We start from the raw sequence: 21,040 nt of genomic DNA, 5'->3' as shown, positions 1-21,040 counted from the left end.
GCATGTAAAACCCGAGAACTAAGTGCAGTAGGCCTGCATTGGTTACGAGTCACTTTTTAAAGAAAAATGTGAAGCTGATTGCATGTACAATTTCATACCCTTTCAATTTCCAGCTAATAAAGCGGAAATTATTTACTGGTCAACTAATTGTGTCTAATAACACCGCCAAGCCCAGAAAACATGTTGGCGGCTTTCGTTTATTGATGTTTATGAAATTGTGAGAATCTTTTATCAACCACCGCATTGCCAGCTGGTTGGTTGTGTATGCAGTTAAAGAAGAAACACATGTCGGCTATTGTTGGAGCATTGATTCTATACAGAATTAATTGAAGACAATCACAAAGACGACTTACTGGCTTTACTCATGGACCAGTAATAAGTAACATTTCCGATAATGTTTATTTTGGCATAAGACTTCAAAAACCTGGTGAAATTGTCACATTTCAGAAGCCAAGCCTCGATTGTATTATATTCGAATTCATAAGCGAATTCTTCCACAAAATGATAGTAAACGTTTTACACACTATTTCTCTTACTTTAAAAAAAAAAGTATTTTTCCGGGTACGAGAAAAATACACGTACATGTATTTAAAATTTCAGGAACCATGCCACAATCGTATTATATATCGTATTGTATTCAATTTCATACACGATCTCTTCCCCAAAATGATAATTAATTTTTTTTGTGCGCAAAGTGCAGAGAACAAATTGCGTTTGTGAACTTGCTTTTCCATAACGGTAAAATATTTTTATAAAAAAATTGGAAATTAATAACGAGTTCATAAGCCAACCCCATGCACATGTAAAACCCGAGAACTAAGTGCAGTAGGCCCGCAAACGTCACGAGTTACTTTTATTTATTTTTTTTAGAGCTGAACGCATGAACAATTTCATTCCCTTTCAATTTCCAGCTAATAAAGCGGACATTATTTACTGGTCAACTGATTGTGTCTATTAACACCACCAAGTCCAGCAAACATGCTGGCGGCTTTTTTTACTGGATCAGTAATAAGTAACATTTCCGATAATGTTTATTTTTGGCATAACACTTTAAGAACCTGGTGATATTGTTAAATTTCAGAAGCTTCACCATGATTGTATTATATTAAAATTTATACGCAAACTCTTCCCCCAAAATGATAATAAACGTTTTACACCCTATTTCAGGAACCACGCCATGATCATATTAAATTGGAATCCATACGCGATCTCCTCTCCATAATGATACTAATTTATTTACACACTATTTCATGTACTTTGAAGATTTTTTTTTCTTCATGTGCGAATATATGAAATTTCGGGAGCCATGCCACGACCGTGTTATATCCAAATTCGCGCTAAATCAGGGCACGTTATAGCGGGGTTCCACTGTATGTATTTAACTTCACATTGAGTTCAGTTTCTATATGTTAAGGTTTGCATTTAGGTTTTATTCTTGATTGTTATTCCTTGAAGTTGGTATTTAGATGTTTCAGCATATTGTTCAGAGTAAATTAAAAAAGAAATCTTTAAGGATTGGTACCATGGGTTGGATTCTGGACATATTGCCATTGACATTTTTCAGATTTTAAAGTCTTTATATACCTGCCATAAGGCAAAGCATGGATTATTATAATGATGCCCATACATCCAGCCACCTATTAGTCTATGACTAATTTTATTATCTGCAAAACAATTCCAGATGTCCACCGTTTAGTTACCAAACTTTATGGATGACGTGCACATGGGGAATGGAAGAACTTTATGGATGTATTTTAGAGACTAAAGCTCAGGTCGCTGCGACAAAGAAGAGAAATGGTTTCCATGCAACAATTCAAATTCTCCAACATCTGCAGGCAGTTACCTAACTAATGATGTCCGTTTAGAAAATCATGTTGTGACTAATACTTCTGAACTGACATCAGATATGGTGGCCATCATGAAAATCTCATTATCAGATGGTCATATTGATATGGGTTTTCACTAAGGGACTTAATATTTGTATTTTTCTTTGGTTCTACATGAAAAATATGATCTGACTCTCAGTATGGCCACCATGTCAGCCATATTGAAGTTCTTATCACAGTTCCTGAATTTTCTCCAAAGGATTTCTTATCATGTCTTGTTGGTCCTACATGAAAGTGGTACCAATCTAACTTTCAGAATGGCTGCATACATGTGACAGAACCAGGACCATTAAATTTACAAATTTTGATCAATAGATTGGCTTCTAAACCAGAAGATTATTTAATCAACTAAAATTCTTGTTTTAAGGGGGATTGAAAATAAAAGAAAAGTGAATTATTTCCATAATATGTATTCTTCTAATGCTTTAATAAAATTGCAAGTTTTGAACATTAATCAGATTCAGATTCTGATGGAAAATGTTTCAATAATAATTATTGCAAGTCGGTGTATTGTTAATGAAATGAAGAAGGAAGAGGGGTATATCTTATATTTCATTTTTTTAAAATTAAATCCACAAGAATTTATTTTTGTTTTCTTCACAGGATCACTAACTGGTGATCATGATCACTGATGTTATTTAGAGTGATTATTTAGTTTTAGCAGGCCTCTCAAGATCTTTCTGGCCCAGATTTCCTCTTGAATCACTTTGTAATTTGTGAAGGATAGAGAATGTCCTGTCTCTATAAACATTAGAATGTGGCAATTCAAAATGACCATGCTCACCCTGCAGCTTAAGCTTTCCTGAGGCTGGGTTTTATAAAGTTGCTGTCAGACTGCTGTTCAGTACTCCTCCAAGCTAAGTTCATCCCTAGGGGTAAGTTCCTGAGTTGGACTTAAAATGTATTCCTGAGTCTCATATTTTTTAGCCTGAAAGAAAATGTATCTTTTGGAATTTTGAAATAAACAAAAAAAAGCACATAAGAGATGCCTTTAAATATCCTTTAAATCATCTTGAACAGTGCAGTAAAAATTAAACAAGACAAAGAAAGTCAAAATACTTGCTCCATTATTTCTTCTTGAAATATGTTACCCAATCATAATACCTTAGGAGAACTGCAGCTACTAATCCAACAATCCCAGACTAAAATTTTAGATTTAAAGCTTAAAGTTATTTGCCCACCTAGATGGCAGTTAGAGTGATCTTCCCTTTATACTGGGATTGGCACCATATTCCATGAAATCATCAGTAACTGCTTCTAGTTGTGCCAAGTAGCATGTTTTCTGCATGAGGCATTACAAAGTCCATACAAGCAATTTGAAAGTTTTCTGCCTCAGAACAAGTTGGAGTTTTATCTTCCAAGGGAAATATACTCCATCTATAAATTTCCAACTTTTCTATTCTTCCTATCACTGATGACAAAAATTCCTAACTTCTGTATTATCACTTTGCCATGTTCGCACAGTTAGGCACCTTTGGTACATACCTAACACAGGTCTTGATGGTGTCCCCTCACATTGCTTTAACTATATTAATAAGTGTTGGTCTGATGGATGATAAAGAAAACTCATTTAATATTACTATGTAATTTCTGCTGAGTCGGGATACATACAGTTAGTTTCTATATTATCTTGACTTAGTGTAATTCATAGTTGTATACATTGTGCATTACTGATTTTGCCTGTATAGAACGTTATTGGTCCTTTCCTACAGGTAACATTTTCTTATGGATATTGTAGTGTCTGCTTCATAAGAATCAATAATGATACTTCAGTTCCTTTTTTATATGTAATTTTTGTGTGTAATATAGAAAACTCATTTATATTAGTGTACAGTTTCAGCCATGATTGGATAAGTACAGGTAAGTTTTCTACTCATGGTTTACTCAATATACTCCAGCACATACATTTAGTATACTATAAGCGATACTTTAGTAATTTTACCTGTATAGGCAGTCAAATAATTGGTCTTCCTACAGGTAAGTTGTTTCTAGATTTGATTATCTGGCTTCCACTTCATACTTGTAATTACATGTGTAGTTTTCTGTGGTTGATATTCTTTGAATATGTGTCAGTCTTGCATATTATGAACAGAAATCAATGGACAACAATTCTTTGGGCACTAACGGGAAGGCACAGAAGCATAGCTAGAGGGACGTAAACATAAGCTTGCACACTAGGTTCAAAATCATATCATTTACTGGGGAGCAAGAGCAAAAGGACCCTCAATTACAGTCTTGTTTATTAGAATTATGGACAGCCTACATGGATCAATCTTCTGTACCCTGTCTCAACCTCAGGAAGTGGACAGCATCATGCCAGCCAACATGGCCATGTTCCTAAACAACCAGAATCAGCCACATGACTCTAATTGCGATAGGCCATGACCACAATCGATCATACAGTATCAGCCACCAGAAAATGATTTTGTCCAGTTCCACGACTCAGGTAAGCACTTCCTAAATATGATGCCCATTTTAGTGCCGCAGTACCCAAGAACCCACTTCATGAAACCCATTGTGCAGCCAGCTAACCTGCATATGGGCACTCCCATGGATCAGTATAACCACACAGTACTGCCAGGCACTTCCTGTGGATGACATAATAGGCACTTGCATGGATCAGTCTAACCCACGTAGTATGTCTAGACACAGTGACATACAATGTTCCTCTTGGTGCCTTAGCTTCTAAGACATTCTTCACTCTCAATCCTATGCCACCCAAATGGAGCCTCTACTTAGTGACACCGTGGAAGTAATGGGATCTAACCATAACGTGTTGCAAGTCTAGTGAGCCTAATAATCCCAGACATTATTCTGCAACTATTTCGCAGGTAGTTCTCAGTTGCTTTCACAATTAGACAAAGTTGCTGACATTTTGGAACTGCTCACATTAATTATCATTTAGAAGTTCCGTGTGCCTATGGACGTTTTTTCTTGCAATACCGTCCCTCAGTTTTCCATTTGGATATCCATGAGTTTATTTCTAACATCAAAGACTGTGGGATCAATGTTACATCTAATATCTTTGGCGATCTTCAGTAGGCAGAACAGAGCATACCTTCTGCCACCCTAATTCCCACCTGAAATATGTGGGAGCATGTTATAGAATGGCCACTTCATAACACAGAGGCCCAATGGCCACTTCATAACACAGAGGCCCAATGGCCACTTCATAACACAGAGGCCCAATGGCCACTTCATAACACAGAGGCCCAATGGCCACTTCAAAACACAGGCCCAGTATACTATAGCCATGACCATATCAGTATGTATGAACTTACAACAGGTGGAGTGGTATACAATGTCTCTGCCTCCACAGATCTTAAAGACCATCATAGGCCAAGCTGCACTTGCAACCTTCATCATATAATGTCTTTAATGGTCAGGTTGACAGATCACAACAAGCCACCAAGAATACAATCCTTCCATCCCTCACAGTCTCAGCTACAGTGGAGGGATTTGCAAGGCACATAACAAAAGGTCACAAGGATGTCCCTAGAGAACATCAGCTATAAAGCAGTCTTACCAAATTTACAACAGTCAAAAACCACAGTTGTCCTGAACATATGGACCCAACAGATGGTTTCCTGGAGAATCAATATCACATTCAGCACACCTTCTATGCCTTTGCCCAGAGTTCTTTCAACTACAACACATCCCTTTTCACTTCAGTCATCTCTGTTATGCTTGTTGGTACACGATGGAAAGCAACAATGAGTTCTAATGCCATCCATTGTGGAGAATACTAAATGTGAACTTGCAAGAGGCTTTACTTCATGTTCCCACTCACACAGCTTCCAAAAGTTCTGTGATTCACCTACAAGAGGTTACAAAACAGCAGGCAAGTTATATTTTGGAGCAAGACATGATTTCATGTGTTACCTCCTCATTCTTAGTCTCCTTGTCAATAAAGACATCTCTGACCTTGTACCCTTTAAATCTTTTGGTCGTCTTGGATTGGAATCGATATTTAGATAAAAAGAATACGTTTCCCCAGGAATGAGAATTGAATCAAGGTTAGATTTCTTGTCAGTATAGTGCAGTCCATCTGCCGAGTTTTTCTCATTGGGGTAGTAGATGTCTTAGCCCTGGGTTGCATTCTTGGGCTCTTATTACAATGATTCTTTGGTCCAAAATGGTGACTTAACCTTTGACCATTCAAACACTTTCACAATCTGCACAATATGAGGTTGCATCTCAAAGGTAGGGAAACAGTTCTGGACTCGTGTCCAGGATACCTCTGCAAGTACAACCTCCAGGTATAGATGTGAACACAGAGGTATGGGAAACAAGTCTCCTACCATTTTGCAATGCCATAGGTGTGTGGCCAACACAGGATCATTATTTACATCTCAGCATTCTAGAGATGAAAACTGCTTTGAAAGCTATTCATTGATGACTGGAGAACCTGAATGGGAAATGAGTTCTCATTCTGTCTGATAACTCCACTGTGGTCACTTGTCTCAAACAGCAAAAGCAGAAGCAAGTACCCTGACATTTGTATTCTTGTTTGGGATTTTCTAAAATGATATCCACAGTGACAGACATTTAAGTTTGACATATCCAAGGCTGGTAGACTCCTTGTCCTGCAAGAAGGAACTAGTACAGTACAAACAGAATAGTCTCTTCATCCCTCAGTTTTCACACAGTGTTCAATTTGTTCGACTTTGGATGGAACTATTGGCAGCAAGGTGGAATGCAAAAATTCCAACCTTTTCTTTCACCAGTCCTGGATCCAAAATGCCTTGATGAGTGATGCTCTTTCTATAATTTGGAATGTCCAATGTATGCACTTCTCCAACACATCAGGTTCTGAAGGTGATACAGGAATCAAAAGAATCAAAGTGTCTCCTCGTCCTGATTTCTCCAATCAAAAGGAAATTTTTTGAATCTCTTCAATCTCACAACAGAATCACCAGGAATCAAAATATTCTTTCATCTGCATTAAACACGATAGTAGGTATTTATTCCCAACCGAGTTTGGTGATCAGCAAGGCAAAATCAGCAAATACATTTCTTTTTGGTGGGACCATCTTACATACAGCTCCAACAAGATGGAACAGTATCACTCATGAAGCCCCTGTGTTCAAGAATAAGATACTGTTCACAAGTAAAAAAACATATTGGTACTAATTTCTGTGTATTCAGGACACTTCACCTATGGCTCATCTACAAGACTCAGTGAGAGCTCTGAAGTGGTATTTCAGGAATACTGAGTCGTTGCAACAACGGAGATCATACCTCATTTTGCCTTCAAAAGTATCAACATGGCCACTTTGATCCTAAATAAAGTGGGCTATCTGTTCTACATATTGGACTAAGCCCACACCAGTGAATTTGCTTTGTATATCAGCTGACGAAGTTAGGACAGTATCCCCAAACATTGCATATAAGCAAAACTGTTCTCTAACTGTAATTATCCATGCTGTGGGATGGAGATCGGAGTACGTCTCTATTTTTTGTTGAAGATCTTTCATCCTAAAAGGCTCAATTTGTTCTGGCGTAACCTTTACCCATGATGCAAAAGGATACCTTTCCAGGTTGTTCAACAGCTTCATAAAGATGTGGCTTCATGATTTCCACTGGATTTGCAGGAGGAAATAGTGTTCTCTTTCAAAGCCACTCCCAGGCATATGGAGTCTGCTTTCCCGTTGGGTTATCTAGAAGCTCTCACATATTTAGGAGACCATCTCTAGGGATGTATCTCCTTCACCTCTTAACAATTCTTCTAAGGTATTATGATTAGTTAATGTATTTGAAGAAGAAAATAATTTTTTTTCTCTTGTAAAATATGTTTCTTCAATATCTTACTCAGTTATAATACATCCAGCCTTCCAACAGTTATGTCCATATAGAGAGCTTGCCTTCCACTCCAGTAGTAACTGAGGATTTCATGGGATTTGGCACCAATTCTTGTATTAAATGGATGTCTTTCTAACTGCCACCTAGGTGTGCAGATAACTTTTAGCCTTGTGACTAAAACGTTTTAGTCTGGGAGGGCTGGTTTTGTGAAGTGGTAGTTGTTCTCCTAAAGTATTATGATTAGTTAATGTGTTTGAAGAAAAAAAATTGGTTTCTGCCAAAATCACTTTTTGGTCAGCCTCTCCTTTTGATCTTGCCTCCACCAAAGGTCAGCTGATTTTTCCTCATAGACTGGCTATTCTGGACAATCCTTGATCCCTTTATTACAAATAACACCTCAAAAACATCTTGCATATGGTCTTATTACATGTTACATATTGGCCATGTTACAGAAATAAGATGATCATTTAATGGCTTGTTATGTACCCTTGTTAGCCTCCTTACTCAGCTATGCATCATTGCAGTGGTCATTGAACTGCTATGCCATTCTGGTCCCCGGGAGACTGATTCCTGCTGGTTTCCATAATTTGTGGAGAGAATGTGTAACATACTGTTTTCTTTTTCGTTTTTTCCCAATTTTTAAAAAAAATCCTTTAATTTTCAAAAGTGGTAGATTTCAAATGTGAAACGGTTTATGTGGTAGATAGCCTTTAAAAATGTATTTTTATCCTACCACTGGTGGAATCACATGTATGTGGCTGCAACATCATTTACATTGAAACTTGTCTTGTCATTATTCCTTCTGTATGGATGTTCATGCAAACACTGAGCTTTCAGTTAAGGACTTTATGGTGTCTTGTTGGTCCTAGATTCAAATTGTTCTGATCTGACATCCATTATGTACACAGTGGCAGCTGTGCTGAAAATCTTATTAACATTACTCCCAAATGGATTGTCATATTTGCATAAGGTTTTACTAAAGGACTTTTTGTGATGTTTGGTAGATCTTAAATGAAAATGATGCCAATCTGACATTGAATATGAGCCCAACATGATCATATCACTAGGGGGTTTCACTCAAGTACTTTTCAAGATGTCTCGTTGGTCCTAACTTAAAATGGTGTCCTTGGACATTCATTATGGCTACCACAGCAGCCATCTTGAAAATCATGTTATCATTGCTGCTACTGAATGGATGGTTTTACTGACACAGGGTTTCCACAATAATAGTTCTTATGAGGTTTATAGTTTGCCTTCAATCCATTATGAATTGTACCCAACCTTCAGTTTTCAGAAGTAGTTATTGGGTACAATTCACGTCTAGTAGATGATTCTTTAATCATTTCATGCTATAAAAATTTCAAACCATACCTTTTTCTGTTAGTGCAGACTTCTGTAATTTGGATAAATGCATTCATATATGGCTAGTAAATTGGTAAAGTCTTGCTATTTTTAGGTGATTGAACAGTCTGATGATCATTGTAAGGTGCATGGTTGTGATGTGGACACTAATGCAGGTAAAACTATTAGTACATGTCTACTGTATACAGTGTACAAGATATCTACCATACTGTAATTGGTAGAATTAAAATAAAGAGAACAAAACTACATTGACAGAATTCTCTAAATCATAAAAAAATTATGTTTGACTCCATGTGAAAACCAAGAAGTTTTGTAAAATACAACAAATAATTTATTTCCCATGGATACAAAGTGAAAATTAAAAAGACCGTACAATATATGGGAATTAAATCCCATATAGTCTTTTAAAAGTTGTATCACAGGTCCAAATGTATAAAGTTCTTAATGAATTCCAGTTATGCTCTGAATGAATTCCAACATTGAATGTTCAGATTTGCTGGTAGTCTCGAATGTGCTGATGTGCCAACAGTCTTGATATATCACAATGATGTAATCCAAAATGCCCTTGAATGAATTCACAATAATCCCAAAACAGTGATTTAGTCTGAAAATATTGAGCACTTTTTGTAATTCCAGTGAATAATTTCAGTAAATAAATCTTCGCAAATAAAACTGAACACAAAAAAGACGACTGATGCCACTTAAGATATTATGGTAGGATTGAGTAATTCTTATATAATCAACCTTAATGTAAAAACCTAACACACAATATGAGAAACAGGGTGAGGGTCACAAGTTCATTTCCTGGACATATTAAGCTGTAAACAGTCTTATATAGATCCCCACTGCTCTGTCATCTTAATGGAAATTTCCATCAAATTGTCAAAAGAATTTGTTTTCTAGAAAATTGCAAGGTTAAAATTAGGCTGCTTCCAGAACTTGAAATTAGTAAACATATTTACCCTACATGATATTAGACATGTAGGCCCAACTCCTACCCTCAATTATGGATAAAGGTCAGGCATGCAGTACAGATTGAATCTCTGTGTATAAAATGTAATCATGGACAAAAACCAACACAATACAAATTATAGTTATGAATGAGAGTTTTGTCATTGTGATTCCCTCCAATTTCGTTGTAGCCATTAAATTAGCAGCTGTCTTGCATGGAGTATATAGTATAGATGTAGTGACCTTTTCTTACTTGCAGGATCATCCGTTTCACAACCTTGCAGGAAAATGATGATGTACAGTAGGCTGTTCTGTGTACTAAAAATAGCATGTTTTTAACATTGTACTTGCTGTTGACGACTTTATTTTTCCAAATTACAAAAGTGTTTGTGTATTCAGCAAGGTTTTATTGGAAATCTATAAGGTATGAAAATATCGTATAATTGTTAGAAAGACTGTAATTGTACCAGATAAATTCTTAACTGAAAATGGTGTTGTTTAGACATTCATTACAGACACAATGGTTGCCATGGTGTTGTTTAGACATTCAGTATTGGCACCATGGTTGCTAGCTAGAAAATCTTCTCCCTATGAATGGATGTTCATAACAACTAGGGGTTTTCACTAAATGACGTATCATGCCTACTAATGAAAATGGTACAGATTAGACGTCCAGCATGGTTGTAGCCATCCTGACACTTTTTTCATGCCACTTCTTAACAAATGGACATAGTAACATGACTCCTTATTGTGTCTTATTGATTCTCAATGAAGATGTTGCCAATCAGTATACAATAGAGCCAGCATGGAAGTTATCTGACCTTTAATACAGCCATCTGGCATTCAATACTGCCATCTGGCATTCAATACAGCCATCTAACATTTAATACAGCCATCTGGCATTCAGTACAGCCATCTGACATTTAATACAGTCATCTGGCATTCAATATAGCCTACATGGAAGTCATGTGATATTTAATACAGCCAGCATGGAAGCCTTCTGACATTCAATACAGCCAGCTTGGGAGGCATGTGATATTCAATACAGCCAGCATGTTAGCCATCTGGCATCTAATACAGCCTACATGGAAGCCTTGTGATATTTAATACAGCCAGTATGGAAGCCATCTGACATTCAATACAGTCAGCATGGAAGCCATCTGACATTCAATACAGCCAACATGGAAGCCATCTGACATTTAATAAGCCAGCATGGAAGCCATGTGACATTCAATACAGTCAACATGTGGGCCATCTGACATTCAGTACTGCCAATATAGAAGCCATGTAACATTTAATACATCCAGCATGGAAGCCATGTGACATTTAATACAGCCAGCATTGAAGTGATGTGACATTACACCAGTCATGGAAGTCATCATAATAATCTTGTTCTTGTTACTTATGATTGGTCATTTATGAAAGTGGTTCCAATGAGACCTTCTACACTCAATGCTTGCATTTTCATACTTCACTGAGATTGTGAAAACAATGAATTGTGATCCAACTTTTTATTTATTTGTGTTCCGATCAATAAATTGATAGTCAGCACTCTGACATTGATTTTGAAGGTCAAAGGTCGTTTTTTCAACTGTTTGGCTTACAAGGATGAATACCAAAACAGGTATAATGGATTTTGACTGAACCTAATTTGTGGATATGTCCAAAGAATACCTTCAGTGATGTCACTTTAATAATATTTTTTCCCCAGAAATATAGATTTAACATGTGTGAGTACTTGGCATATCTTGACATTGTTGATGACAAGGTTAGTGGTTTTTTATCCATCAGGTTTAGGAAACAGGAGGAGAAATCAAGGTTGCAGTATATGTCTTCATGCTCATATACTACTGTCTTTCTGTATTGCTAGTTTAAAGCAGTTCAATAAATTACTTTTTATAATGTTAACCTCACCGTTCCAAAAAAGAGAGGAGTACATTGTTGGAACTAGTTCATGTCTAGCTGTTTTGCTTGCAGGAAATGACTTACAGTATGCACATTGTGTATTTAACATTTTTTACACATGCCTTCGTAGCCGCCACTGGTTTATATTCCACTACACTGTGCACTATCCAGATGTTAAAGGGGAAGTCGGGCCCAAGCTACAGATATGGGGTGTTAGATTTGTATTGATTAAGCTCAGTTAATTAACACCTGTTGTGAGACCTTAAGGGAACATTATCTTGCATACAGGTGATCCACAAATTGGCCATGCAGATTACATTTTTATTTATGGAGTTGAGAGTAATTAAACAATTTGAGTCAAGTACACCATATGCCAGATTTTAACACTATCATGTGTCACTGAAGTGCACTCAAACTGCACCTTACACTAGCACAAATGTAATATGGTCAGTCCACTTTGTGTGTACCATACCGACACTATCTTTCCAGGATGATGGTGAGCATGCTCTTCTATGGCCTGACTCTGAGTGTAGAGAATCTTGGCGGGAACATGTATCTGAATTTTCTCATCTTTTGTGTCCAGGAAGCCATCTGCTACATCATTAGCTTCGTCTTGATGAACAAGGTGGGACGCAAGACCTTCCACTGCTCTCAGATGCTAATGGGTGGTATTGCTTGTGTGGCTACACTGTTTCCAGTCATATTCGCTCGAAAAAGTGCGTGTAAAGAAATACTTCTATTGTATCCTCTCTCTAATCTCCAGGTGTGCATATATTAGGATTGATTTTGCTGCATGTGTATCATGTTATTCAGTGAATTTCTTTGTATCTATAACTTGCATATACACTTGCGTATAAAGTCATGTACAGAGAGCTTATTTTATGTCTAAATAAAGATATACTTACCTGTATATTGAGACCACCAGTTTATCAAGATCAATTCTACCTTGTCAACGGGTAGTTATTATACTGCAGTGTGTTGCTATTTCACAGGTTGTATTGATTTTTATGTTCAGTTTAATGGATTCCTTTATGTGGTCACAAGGGAGTCAAAGTAAGAGTTGTAGCCCTTTGGTCAATTTATTTTCCTTATTCAAATTGAATAAATATGTTTCAATAAATATGTTTCATCTATTATTAATTGAAATGATGGTCATAAATACTAATCCCAAGAGCATATCTGCAATAAATTCCTTGTTAGCAAACTGTGAATTATCATTACAACATGCTTAAGGAGGGAAAAAGGCTCATTACTGACAAGAACTAACTAAACATATTTAGACTGTCAGTGTTTGTGCAATATCTATTCTTAAAAGTGACTTTGCTTTGTATTTGAACAAAGAATACCATCAGTGTTTGAAGAGATAATCAAAACAGAGCAGAGGTTAATAGTATATATAATCGTTTGGAATTCATCAATTTTAAAGAAAATAAGAATAACAAAACATCAGGTAACTTTCTCATTTGTAGCTCATCTGGTTGTATAGTCACATTTGTGTGACTTTTTTCATTTTTAGTAATTTCTTCTTTAATATTTATAGACCGTATTTCTCCAGTACGCATTTAAGAAAACATTGTGCTGCATGCCAAAGTAAGAAATTCTAGCACATCAAAGCTAGTTCATTTGATTTGCTTTTCATGCACGAGTGACTTGTGTTTTCAGCTATTCCTGTCCTACACTTTCAATATTTTGGACACTGTTTCACCAACATGTATGAAACTTGGTATGTGGAGGCATCTCAAGGATAGCAACTCAGTGATAGCAAAAATAGGTCACTGTAACCTTACTTCCAATCTTGAAAGACTTTTGTATTTTTGTCTGTATGTTCATGACACCTTCATTATCTTGGATCCAGTTTTACAATCATGCAGAAAATTGGTGTGCAGATGAATCTCATGAACTTGACCATACAAAAGTAGGTCACTTTGACCTGATTTAAAGTTTCAGTGTTTCTGGTATTTTCTTCTATATCAGTTTGTACATTCTTAGCTACACCGAGAGTACTGTTGTTGGTGGGAGGATTCCTGTGTTTACAACTAAATATCTGATGAAATATTTACACATGAGCCCCAAGCCAGGGTGTATTGAAGTATATAGACCATTATAACTCTCTATATTTATGAGCCCCAAGCCAGGGTGTATTGAATTATATAGACCATTATAGCCCTCTATATTTATGAGCCCCAAGCCAGGGTGTATTGAATTATTTAGACCATTATAGCCCTCTATATTTATGAGCCCCAAGCCAGGGTGTATTGAATTATATAGACCATTATAACCATCTATATTTTAGACAATACAGCTGGAGTTTGCCACCATCTACCAGTACCATACTTTGTAAATAGATTGCATTTTGAAGTAAGGCAGAAGACTATCAAGTTCAGTTAAGGGGTCATTGGTCAGGGTCACTGTGACTGAAACAAGAAAATGATTTCTGCACAATAAAATCAGTTTTGCATGACAGACCTGAACCAAACTTTGTGGATGGGTTGCATTTTGTTAAGAAAGAATGTCCAAGGGTCAGTGGTCATTCTCACAAAAAAAGATGGATGAAACATGGTTTCAACACAATAATGTTAGTTCTACATCACAGACCAGGACAAACACTTTGTGGATAGCTTGCACTTTCTGGCAGTGTAGAAGTCCATGATTTGGGGATCAGAATATCCAAGCCACTGTGGCCCAAAATGATAAATTGTTTCTGCACAGACGTTTCGATTCATGTACCTATATACCTTGACTAAAGTTTGTGGTGACTTGTACATAATGCATGGAAGAGACCTGTTGATTTTGTGGCCTAAAGGTTAGTTAAGATGAATGTTTTTTGTATAGTAACTTGAGTTTCTAGACCACATACCTTGACAATAATTTTATGGAGTCTTCCACTTCATGTAAGAAAGAGGCTTAATGATTTGGGAGCCAAAGATTCAAGTCATTGTGACTTAAATAAAGTGCATTTTGCACAGTGAGTTCTTGACCAAACTTGCTGGAAGGCTTAGGTTTGGGTGACTAATGGTCAAAGGTTATGCTTATAGTAAGTCTTAAGAAAATTAAAGTTTCTGTACAGTAAGGTCAAGCTGATTGAGACACATTGATCTGTGGTAACCTGAATCATCCATTGACTACTAATGCTTATCTAGATACTTAAACATTTTACAGGCATGTAATGTACTATTAGTTGTGGTGTCTAGTAAAGACTTCACAAAATAATAGTGAATTCATAGTACTGAGTCTAATGAATGTCATTTATGATTATTAAATTGTAACTGTATCAGCATGTCACACTTGTGGTGTAGTGTTTAAGGTTTTTATGTCAGACTTTTATAAATGTTTTTATAAAAAAGGTATATTCATAAATTTCATTTGTTCTGTTTTTAAAAGGCCTGCAGTGGTTAACAACTACACTAGCTGTGATTGGAAGATTTGGAGCAGCAGCAGCATTTGCAACAATCTATATCTTTACTTCAGAATTATATCCCACAGTGATTCGAAACTCAGCCCTGGGTGCTAGCTCCATGTTTGCCAGAATTGGAGCTTTGATTGCTCCCTACATAGCTGAATTGGTAAGACACTGTCTCTTCCCCACTTCACCTCAGACACATGCACTAATTAACTCATTGCAAGCAATCCAGTTTACAAGTATCCTATTAACATTAACTGAAAACTTTATGAAAAATGTTTGGCTCACCTGTCCATAGTGCCATGTGAGCTTATGGTACAGCCCTGCATATGTCAAAAAATTGCATTCTATTATTCAGGAATAAATATTTCTGATCCAGTATCAATGCAGCTTGGGATATAGTTTAATATAACCCCAACCTTGGATGAGTTTGATAGTAAGTGAGATATAAGCACATTAATGAGATGATATTGCATCTGATTTACCAGCCTTGTTACCACTGGAGACCATATTTCTGATCCAGTTTTGATCAGACTTGGAATATTTGCTTATATCATTAAGATCTTTGATGAGTTTGATAATGAACATGATCCATGCATCCTATTGAGGTGATCCATGCATACTATTGAGGTGATCAATGCATTCTGTTGAGGTGATACATGCATACTATTGAGGTGATCCATGCATACTATTGAGGTGATCCATGCATTCTGTTGAGGTGATCCATTCATACTATTGAGGTGATCCATACATTCTGTTGAGGTGATCCATGCATAATATTGAGGTGATCCATGCATTCTATTGAGGTGATCCAGTGTATGATTGGCTGAGTGTTAAAACAATGAAAGCCATATTTCTGATCAGATTTTGATCAAAGTTGGAATGTATGTTATATCATTAAGATTTCAGATGAGTTTGATAATGAGTGAGATCCACAAACACTAATTAGATGATCTTACATTTGATTTGCTGAGTTTGCAACCACTTAGGGGTGGTATTTTTTATATCCAGTTTTGATCAGACTGAGAATATTTGCTTCAGCCAATAAGATCTTGGATGAGTTTGATTCAAGTGTTCTTAAGACAATAGCCAGTTGTAAGTTGATAAAGGATTATTTAAAGTTCCAGGACTTCTGGCTTGGGATCAGGGTACAGAATATGTCATTGATAACTTGGAGACTGTTAGCACTTCATATTCCTATCTGAGGACTTCTAATCAAATGGAAGGAAATGAAGTTTCTCAGGATTGAAGTTGGCTAGTTGAAGCAAATTTTAGAGGTCATGTTCTTGTTAAAGCTAGCCATGCATATGCCTATCCAGACTTAAGATTGTGAGATGGGTTTCTTGGCACAGACTTACATTCACACTGCAGTCAGACTTACATTCACACACTGCAGTCAGACTTACATTCACACTGCAGTCAGACTTACATTCACACACTGCAGTCAGACTTACATTCCCACTGCAGTCAGGAAGAGGATGGTTAATGCAAAAATTTCAAAAGAATGATGCCAGTACAGATACAGGGTGGTGTATGTGAAATTTCAACAGAATGATGCTTGTACAGCTACAGGGTGGTTCACATGAAGATTTCAATTTTAATTTCAATAGATAACCAGATATATGCAAAGGAAAAAGGAATGACATGTCCAGGTGTTACAGGTACGATTTATATGAGCCTGTAATTTTTTGGACCAAGCACCACCACCATTCTAGAACCCAAAGTATGAGTTCACCCTTTCCAGCTTATTCCTTGCACTCTTAGGTCAGATTTTAATGAGGTATTCTTATATCAGATTGGCTGACCTTGTGACCACTCTAGAGGTCAGATTTTAATGAGGTATTCTTACATCAGATTGGCTGACCTTGTTACCACTCTAGAGGTCATATTTCTGAAGAGAGTATGAGAAAATTTGTAATACATGTTTACATCATTAAGATGTAGGACAGTTTTGATAATGAGCATGATCCATACATATTATAGAGATGATATTGAAAATGACATGGCTGGTCTAATTACCACAGTGGAAGGTCTATTTACCACAGTGGAAGCCATAATCATGATCCAGGTCTCTAACAGTATTGAAAGTGAACAGGATCCACACATATTAATAAGGTGATTTGGCATCTGATAGGCTGAGCTTGTTGTCACTGAACAAGATCATTTTCTGGATAGGTTTTTGAAGAAAAAACATCAACTATAATCTCTGTAAATGAGAGATCTTGAATCTGATTAGCAGTACTTGTAACCACGTGAGATCAAGGAACTACATTTCTTGTCTTGTTTCACTGAGAGACTTCTTATGATATCTAGCTGGTCCTAGATGAAAATTGTGCTACTTTATCCAGTAAGTTGCCATGATGACTGTCTTAAAAATCGGTATCACTCCTCCCAATGAAGAGATGATCTTCATGATTGGGTTTTCACCATGTCCTAAATAGTCCATTTGAGTGTTTTTTTTATGGATGGTCTCTTGTAATGATTTTTAGTGAAATAGATATTGCTACAACAAGTGATTGTCAGAAAGGGATTGAAACTGTTGTTTACTGATAGTCAATAAGACTATATCAACCAATCAAAGCTGAGTGTATTCAGCCAATAGAATTCAAGCAGCAGAGCATGTAAGCAAGTGTTTTGGATATTATATTCATTCTAACATAGCTGTTAGAGGAAGGAACAAAAAGGGTGAAATTTGTCTCAATGAGATTTGTTGTAAAAGGTTGCCTGAACAAGGCTAACTCTAGGGAACAATAACTAATGTATTTCTGGAACAGTATTCACATTTTTTTTAAATAAAGATTTTTGATAGTCTGCATATGACAGTGATCATGATAACTACAGGATGTTCTATAGTTCTTTTCTGATTTATGTTATGGAGTCAAACTTGCCTGGATAAAGCAAGTGCTCACAGTAGCTCCAGGGTTAAATTCTCTGAGATTTAGGTTTGCTTGTGTCTGTGTGTGTGTATGTGTGTGTGTGTGTGTGTTCACAAAGATAATTAAGTAGGGATACGACTTCAGCACCAGCCAAATTTTTTCAGGCCTGACAAGCATCAATGGTGAAAAGGCTGTTCATGAATTGTATGTCCGGGTTTCATGGTAGCTCTAGAGATTCAATACATTTTGTTGGGTTTTTTCCTTCTCAAAATTACATGTTGTGTTGTTTTACTTAGAGTTGGAGAATAACCTGGTAATTGTGATGTATTCATAGGATCATATGAGAACTACCAGTCAGCTTGTAGATTGTATTCATAAGATGGTTGAAGAAGTACCAATCAGCTTGTAGATTGTATTCATACGATGCTAGAAGAACTACCAATCGGCTTGTAGCTTGTATTCATATGATGCTAGGAGAACTACCAATCGGCTTGTAGCTTGTATTCATAAGATGAACTACCAATCAGCTTGTAGATTGTATTCATACGATGCTAGGAGAACTACCAGTCAGCTTGTAGCTTGTATTTGTAGGATGTTAGAAGAACTACCAATCAGCTTGTAGATTGTATTCATACGGTGTTAGAAGAACTACCAATCAGCTTGCAGATTGTATTCATACGATGTTAGAAGAACTACCAATCAGCTTGTAGATTATATTTGTAGGATGCAAGAAGAACTACCAATCAGCTTGTAGATTATATTTGTAGGATGCAAGAAGAACTACCAGTCAGCTTGTAGATTGTATTCATATGATGTTAGAAGAACGAACACTCAGCTTATAGACTGTATTTTGATTCATCACATGTTTTTTATCGGTTCCTTAAATTTAAGAAAAGTGAGCACACATGGACACTGTTGCCATACTGATACAATTTAAATGTAACTTAAATAATTATGATGTAAATTTTCCAGTCCAATGTTGTTGAAGGTGACTTTGGAAAAACGTTACCACTCATCATTTTTGGGGGATCTGCAGTTGGCGCTGGGTTATTGGCATTATTCCTTCCAGAAACTGCAAACACCAAACTTCCTGAAAACCTCAAAGATGCCAAAGAAATTGGAAGGTTTGTTTTGTATCTAAATAACAGTTAATAATATACCTTTATCCATCCATTCAGATACTCAGAAACATCTTAATCTTAATTTCATATTTTTGTTAATTTATCTAAAACAATTATGTCAGTTGGTAAGGTTCTTTTATAATAGAAACAGTAAATTAGTTCTTTGTCTGTCAGTAATGTTAGGAAATTGTCATCAGACCAGAGATTGAAACATTCATAAATACCTGCAATTTTAGCTTGTTTTTTTTAGCTGTACTTTTCATTGACTGGAAAAGCTTATGAGATGGTTTGTTCTCTGTCATCCATCACATGTTGTCCATCATCCAGTGTTCATCCATCCACTTGCACAAGTTTGTTATTGCTACTTTTCCTAAACTACTTGGAGGACTACCATGAAACTTGACACATTCATCTCAAGGTCGATTTGGTCTGATATTAAAAAGTCCTGCCTAGATATCCAGTATGTGGCAGTCATCTTCCTAAACTACTTGGAGGACTACCATGAAACTTGACACATTCATCTCAAGGTCGATTTGGTCTGATATTAAAAAGTCCTGCCTAGATATCCAGTATGTGGCAGTCATCTTCCTAAACTACTTGGAGGACTACCATGAAACTTGACACATTCATCTCAAGGTCAGTTTGGTCTGATATTAAAAAGTCCTGCCTAGATATCCAGTATGTGGCAGTCATCTTCCTAAACTACTTGGAGGACTACCATGAAACTTGACACATTCATCTCAAGGTCGATTTGGTCTGATATTAAAAAGTCCTGCCTAGATATCCAGTATGTGGCAGTCATCTTCCTAAACTACTTGGAGGACTACCATGAAACTTGACACATTCATCTCAAGGTCAATTTGGTCTGATATTAAAAAGTCCTGCCTAGATATCCAGTATGTGGCAGTCATCTTCCTAAACTACTTGGAGGACTACCATGAAACTTGACACATTCATCTCAAGGTCGATTTGGTCTGATATTAAAAAGTCCTGCCTAGATATCCAGTATGTGGCAGTCATCTTCCTAAACTACTTGGAGGACTACCATGAAACTTGACACATTCATCTCAAGGTCGATTTGGTCTGATATTAAAAAGTCCTGCCTAGATATCCAGTATGTGGCAGTCATCTTCCTAAACTACTTGGAGGACTACCATGAAACTTGACACATTCATCTCAAGGTCGATTTGGTCTGATATTAAAAAGTCCTGCCTAGATATCCAGTATGTGGCAGTCATCTTGAATGGATGGTTATATCAACATTGAATTTTCTCTAAAAGATTTCATATGATGTTTGCTTGGTTCTAAATGAGAATGGTGCTGATCTGACTAGCAATATGGTGGTCATGACAACCATCTTGAAATCTTGTTATTACTGCACTGGAATATAAAGTCATATCAGTATGGTCTTGAAACCTGAATACTTTCTTTTAAAATTCTTGGTATCTCTACTCCTCTTGAATGGATGGTCATATCACCAGGGTCTTCGCTAGAGAACTTCATACAATATATTGTTGGTCCTAAATGAAAATGGGACCAATATGACATCCAATATGACCATCATGGAAGCCATCTTGAAGTTCATGTTGTTGTAGCTATTCTTGAACAGAAAGTTATGTCAGCATGGGCTTTTAACCATGATCTTGTTGGTTTTAAATGAAATTGGTGCTGATCTGACATCCAATATGACCACCACAGCAGACTTATTGAAAATTATATCCTCCTTGATAGAAAGTC

The 21,040-nt window shown here is 36.6% G+C and overlaps 1 protein-coding gene and 1 long non-coding RNA gene across 5 annotated transcripts in view; one reads left to right on the top strand and one right to left on the bottom strand.

Annotated features, from left to right (window-relative positions):
• Positions 1–21,040, bottom strand: part of LOC149769989 (uncharacterized) — a 44,575-nt gene that overhangs the window by 10,427 nt on the left and 13,108 nt on the right. Inside the window, exon 2 of the long non-coding RNA XR_016418994.1 lies at positions 2,671–2,814. This is a non-coding gene — a long non-coding RNA (uncharacterized LOC149769989). The remainder of the gene's footprint in view (positions 1–2,670; positions 2,815–21,040) is intronic.
• Positions 1–21,040, top strand: part of LOC149769990 (organic cation transporter protein-like) — a 59,105-nt gene that overhangs the window by 35,900 nt on the left and 2,165 nt on the right. For 3 of the 4 annotated variants that reach the window (XM_089949568.1, XM_089949569.1, XM_089949566.1), the window contains exons 7-9: positions 12,396–12,622; positions 15,288–15,469; positions 19,155–19,306. In XM_089949568.1, coding sequence (XP_089805694.1) covers positions 12,396–12,622; positions 15,288–15,469; positions 19,155–19,306 — 561 coding nt within the window. The remainder of the gene's footprint in view (positions 1–12,395; positions 12,623–15,287; positions 15,470–19,154; positions 19,307–21,040) is intronic. The other variant, XM_089949567.1, reaches the window with a different exon arrangement.

Source organism: Sinohyriopsis cumingii, unplaced genomic scaffold, assembly GCF_028554795.1.
Source record: "Sinohyriopsis cumingii isolate HCF-2022 unplaced genomic scaffold, ASM2855479v2 utg002887l, whole genome shotgun sequence".
Lineage (NCBI taxonomy): Eukaryota > Metazoa > Mollusca > Bivalvia > Unionida > Unionidae > Sinohyriopsis > Sinohyriopsis cumingii.
This window is presented reverse-complemented; position numbering and strand designations above follow the sequence as displayed.